A 6,352-nucleotide genomic window follows, 5' to 3' on the forward strand; every position below is an offset into this window, starting at 1 on the left:
TTTCATTAAGAAATTATTTTTCTTACTGGTTAGATTGAATGCCCTGAAATACTTTAACTATTTGGATATTTGGGATCTGCCTGCGAGTGAAAAAGATACAGTTGAATTGTTGCAGGGATATGGAATTATACCAAACGAACGTACTTGTAAAAATCCTCATAAAATGAAACTGTATTTTGGAAAGCAAATCTTCTGGAAATGTAACGTCGAAGAGTGCAATCAACATTTGGGTGTGAGAACCGGAAATTGGTTTGAAGGTAGCCGAATTTCATTTGTGACAGCAGTGCGCTTCATTTATTGTTGGTGTAAAGAGTTAACCTCAATTAAATTTTGTGCAGAAGAGATGGGAATTGCTGACAAAACTGTTATAGATTGGAATAATTACAATGGCGAAGACGGTTTTCAATCAGTGCTAAAAGCAATAGCCAAAAGATTTTCGCCGAAAAAATAATTCTGCAACTTATTCAAATTCGAAACCGGAAGGGTTTAATTGCTATTTATATTTTAAAACAAAAATAATATAAAAAACTGTTAAAAATTATCTGTAATTAATAAATGTACATTTTCTTTCTATTCATACTTTTTTACTCAAACTTACAAATCGCGCCAACCTGGTTGAGATAATACGCAAGTACCATTTTATTCAATTGTGATTTAATGGAGCCTTTTATTAGCAAATATTGTTAAAAAAATTTAATTTAATTGTGCCCATGTAAATCCATAGTTATGAGGTTATCTAATACCTAATTTAATTACCAGGACTGTGGAGTCGGTAGGGAAAATGTCTTAACTCTGACTCAGAATCCCGGAATTTTAATAACTCCGACTTCACATATATGTGAACATATACATATGTTAACATACATTTATTTATTATAAAAGAAGTAATAGATGCTACAGAAAAAAAATTGATGCATAGCAAATTTTTTACATTAATTAGCATTTATTATGAAATGGAAAAACTGGCATTAGTAATTTCTAAGAAACAGTAAAACTTAAACTATATTAACTGAGTTATAACCCCTGGTTTTACTAATAGTTTTATGTTGAAAAAAAATCAACATAAAACTATTAGTAAAACCTAAATAAAATGTCACTTTTCTTCTTTCAAATATGTTCAATTATTATGAGTGTAAAATATTTAATGCTATTTGATAAATTTCAGAAAATTTATTTTATTCTCAAACTTTTTATGTTAATAAGTTTGTATGTGTACCAGACACAAATTTCAAGTACACATGCTCCTTTTATGCTCTTTTTCCGATTATACATTGGTATACAAATTAATCAGTTGTTTAGAATTTTAGACTTTACTATATAGTTTTCCCTTTCCTTTCCTTACCATAATTCAAATCGGATAGAGATTTTTTGGATTGTAAGACAATGTTTTTGCCCTCCATTTGGATGCTGCCTTAGTTTCTGCCAGTTCTGATAATTTGTAATTATTCATCTTTGCATTATTGTTGCTAATATTTGAATTTTGTTACTCTGATAAAGTTACTGAGCCACCTTAGATTAAATTTAAATTGTGTAGTCTTTGACTACTAGTCCACATTTTTAGTTTGAATTTGACTGTCCATCATCACAAGTTGTAGTTTATTTTGTCAACATAAGAACGTGCCTGTATGTTCAAAGTTCTTTTTAAATAAGAGCTTGATTTAAATCTTTATGTGATGCGGTAGTTACCTTCAGACAATGATTATTTGCTTCAAGTCTATCAGAGGTTTTGGATTATTTAACTTTTACCAGATCACATAAAACCTCTTGGCAAGTTAGGAGATAAAGCACGCAGAAACTAGTGGGAACATTGGTTTGTGTATTTAAACAGATTTCTAAATGTTTTTAAAGAGAAGAAAATTTATATAAATTAGGCAAAATGTCTGGGAACACTTAGAATTAAGAAGACTCATAAATATTTTGTTTTGTAATTTTTAATGTGCAGTTATCCTAATACTGTTTAAGAATCAGTGTCATAAATTACATGTAATTTAAACTGTGAAGTGTTATTAGATTGTGATTTTAATAGCGGTTATGTAAATCTATAATGACTAAGGATATTTAACTACCTAATTTAATCATTTATAACTAACTGCTCATCTTTTAAAGTTATCTCTGCGTATTAAAGCAAGTTCTAGCTTTTCATTAATCATTACTGTAGCCACAACATACAGCACAAAAGTGTAATTCTTTGCATATAGTGAGACTTATTCTTTGCATATAGTGAGACTTAATATAAAACAACTTATCACCTCTGCTGCATTAATGCCTTATTGGAACCTTAAAATATATTAACCAAGTTACAAGCCCAGAAACTATATGAAGGTACAACACTAAATGCTTCAGACAGACGAAGCACAACTAACTTTCAAAACTTGCCAACCGTGCCTACATCAGGCTTTCAGGATTTTTCTGATCACCAGGTCTCTCTCTCGGCAAGCAACAGCTAATCTTCTGTTACGAATCATGCTGATTATGATTTTATTTCTCATTTTAACTTATACCATTCGACATAAAATCTACCTGCTATTTACTAAACCTCTAGATTGAGTAAGTACATGGCAAAATGAGACATAAAAGAAAAGATCAACATAAATCTGTTAATAAAATGTTCTTAATCTTCCTTCAGATATGTCCAACTATTATATGTGTAAAATATCCAGTGCTTCTTGATAAATTTTATAAAGGGGATTCTATTTTCAAATTTATTTTATAGTTATTTTAATAAGAATGCTTCCTATTTACAGATCTATTTTATTTTTAGAATGTTATTACAAAAGTGAAGTTCAGATATAAGCTGATTGATTTTAATTTATTTAGCTCTTATTTGCTGATAGGTCCTTAATTTTTTTCATTAATGGTCCTTAAAAGTCCTTAATTTCCATGTGCAGAAATGTGCACAAACTCTGTGTGTACCTAATGTCATTTTATCAATCCAGGTACTGCACCAGTGTGATATGAAGAATCCAAGCTTCTAACATTCATTCCTCAGTCTTCCACTCACGAATATGTGATTTTGATGTTGTGTGCAAAAGCAGTTAATCAGAGATGCCATTAGGCCATTGTCTCATTTAATGTATCATTGTAAGCCCTTAATTTCAGTAGTATAGCATCAAGGGAAGCCAAAATAGTGATTCCCTTTTTGATGATCCAGGAACCTCTGAAAGCATATGTGCAGATACTTACTACTGTAAAACATATTCAGTTTCATAATACATGATGTTAGCTGTGTAATGACTGATAACAGTGCAAGCAATTACTGATAAGTCTTGTTAGACATTGATGAGCAAGAGTCTGTTGAAATCGTGCATGATTCTTTGTATATAGAGGTCAGAAAAAATTTCTTAGTTTCTTATCTGAAAAAAGTGTTGAAATTTTTGTGTAGTAAGAATAAACTTTGTATGAGTAAAGGTAGATGGAGTGAATTACTTGCATAACTCGGAATTTGTGTAATAGCTAAAAGATTTATTTGTTCTTGGTGCATATATGTAAGAAAAGTAATGTAAATCAAAATTGTAATTTAAACTAGCAGTAATCCCTTAATTCCCCCCCTCTCAGTTTGAAAAATTGTAATAACTTTTCCCGACTGTTTCATTTTTAGATCAATCCAACTTGCATAATGTTGATGACTTGGCTAACTCGGAACCTGAACTCAAAATTTCAAGAATTGAAACTTTTCTAATCTAATCCAATTCAAAACCTTCATATTGCCTTCATATTGGATAATTGTTCACTTTAAGCTGCAGCTCTCCTCCATACCACTTCGCTCTGTTTGCTTTGTTGTGCGACTAACTATTGTGCCATGATACTGCATGCAATGTGTATTGCATGCATGATCATGTGTGATGAATAATGTTTTTTATAATTAGTTCGTATCAACCAATAAAAGTTGTATTCAATTCGGCGATGTCTGTCTACAAGTTTTTCCTTTGAGTGTCATCTTTCTAACTATGCAGTCTCACCAGGATATGACGCAAAGAACCATCATCAATCTATTTTGTATGGGGAAAATGTATTATTGTTTAATTTAGATAATATATTTGTAGCATTTTTCATTTATATTTTCTTTTAATAGGTTTGGACTCGCAACCACAAGGAGGTTCGAGGGATTTGTACATGCAGGCTTATTGCATTTGATAAACATTGGAACCTTCTTGTGCAAGATATTGATGAGGTGTACATCAGACCAAGAAAAACTAAAACACCTTTTCTTCGGGATATTGGCCCAAATGAAAATATTCCAGAGATGCAGCCGAAGGTGCCTAAGCAACGCACACAGCCTAAACCAGATGAGGAAACTACTGTTAAAGCTGACTCTGATAATCAAAATGCTGATAAATCTGGATCTGAGAAGAAGAAAAGACGCAAAAGGAAGAAGCCAGGACCTATTTCTGAACGGCGTCATTTTCCTAATTGTTGTGTTATCAGAGGTGATAATATTGTTATGATTTCTCCTGTGCTTGGGGTGGTAGAGGACTAATGAAATTTGGATACACAAATTTCATGGCTGTAAATTCCTGTCCTCTCATCATTTCATAATCATTTGATGTCATGTTTAGGCACTCATGCCTATTTTTTTACATGAAAAGTTTTAAAATATTTGATATCAGTTTATGTAAAAATTGAGTTATTATTGTCATCGTTGCATCATTTCAGTAGAATTTTTTTTTTCGTGTATGGTTTATTTCATCTAAGATAATGATGAATATAATATTGTCTTTTGGATTATGAAGCCTTTTCAATAAATGTTTTTTCCTTTTTAGTTTTGCCTATTTATTAATATGAACTCTTAAAACTAATACATTAATATATTTTATATCAGGGTTTCTCAATTGGGAGGAGGGGTGAGGTCAACCTTTATAAAATCTTTTGAAAAGTCTGAAGTAAAGAAAGAATAAATCGATAACTGCTAAGAAAATAGTCTTTACTAAAAGACTTTGTTCACCTTTCCCCCTACAGAAAATATTTTTATCTACCTTATATCTGATACAATTGCATAGTTCTACAATTGACATCCTAATAATGGACTGCTGCTTTCCCTTTTGTATAGAATTACTTTTTTGTCACTTTTCTTTGATAGCAACATGTATTATCAGGAGTGTCCAGTTTTCAGGTGTTTGAACATACTATGCCCTTTCACCGCCCGCTCAGCCACATATCGTCCGAGACACCGGCTCGGTTTCGGCCGAGATTGACGCGGGGGAATATGTGCACTTTTCTTAAATTCTGGTAAAATTGTATGCTTCGTGTTATTGTAGGGTAACAAAATTTAATAAAATCTTTTACTTTAATCATATTAGTGTTAAACAATATTTATTTTATCTATTGCAATCGTTTTCAGTTTTATTATTTACATAAAATATACCATAATCCATATAACAATATTTGTCAAAAAAGGAAGTTGTTTAATATTTTTTAAACTATGATAGCGCTCGAAGCAGTCACCTTTGTGTAGTGGGATGTTGCAGTATTTGCAAGCGAAACCTGTTCTGCTTAGTTTTTTTTACTTGCACAAACTCTGCATTGTTGTAGGGGTTTTTTACATTGACCGCTGGTCACTATATTTACTAGTTTATGCTTTCCGAAATTTGCCTGTCTTCCGGGATGTGGTTCTTCTGGGTTCGGAATTAGGTAGATCCTTACCTTGTTCTTCAATTTCGCAGTCTTCTATCAATGAAAGTACCGCTTTGTGCAGAAAATTTTTATATGTAATCTTCTGTCCGTTCAGAGTTGTATATACTTTAAAGGAGTTAAAAAGTGCACAATTGATGAAGAACATTACGACACGTTTCGTCCATTTTTTGTTTTTCTAAAAATGGTCCTAGGACAGATATTGATCTGCGCGATCTACGCCCTTCATATATTTATTATTGAAATAGGCTTCTGTATGGGGTAATCTGATGTCCTGCTTCTGTTTCTAGATTCCGCCATTTGTGCAGAATGTATTGTTGATATCATGTTTACATTTCTTTTCCCATTATTCCATACTTGTAATAAAATATTGCCATTTCTAAGAAATTGATGTTGGCATCTTGAAAACTTGACTATTTGAAGTATTTGAGGAAGACCTCTGTTCTTTCGAATCGTCCCGCACATTCGCAATTTATTAAAAAAAAAAAATTTTAGCTATGTTGACATTATTAAAATAATTATCTTGGTATATATGGTGCCACATGTTCTTATACGGTCCAATGACCGATAATACTGTCTCTTCTAATTTTTTTTCATCAGCGGCATACACACAAAAGTTGGATACATATCCTGTACGAGCTTCAGACAGCACTCTAACCAGTATTCCAGATTTTGTAATTTTTGCCAGATTATATGTTTTGATTGACAGTCTACCTCTCCACGG

The 6,352-nt window shown here is 31.8% G+C and overlaps 1 protein-coding gene across 1 annotated transcript in view; it reads left to right on the forward strand.

The window, feature by feature from the left end:
• Lsm11 (U6 snRNA-associated Sm-like protein LSm11) overlaps positions 1 to 4,759 on the forward strand; it is a 40,082-nt gene extending 35,323 nt beyond the window's left edge. The window contains exon 3 of the mRNA XM_085825461.1: positions 4,073 to 4,759. Coding sequence (XP_085681587.1) covers positions 4,073 to 4,477 — 405 coding nt within the window. The 3' untranslated portion in view covers positions 4,478 to 4,759. The remainder of the gene's footprint in view (positions 1 to 4,072) is intronic.
• Positions 4,760 to 6,352: the final 1,593 nt, after the last annotated feature.

This window comes from Stegodyphus dumicola, chromosome 10 (assembly GCF_044657685.1).
Source record: "Stegodyphus dumicola isolate Sdum_Otavi_A_Nest chromosome 10, ASM4465768v1".
NCBI lineage: Eukaryota > Metazoa > Arthropoda > Arachnida > Araneae > Eresidae > Stegodyphus > Stegodyphus dumicola.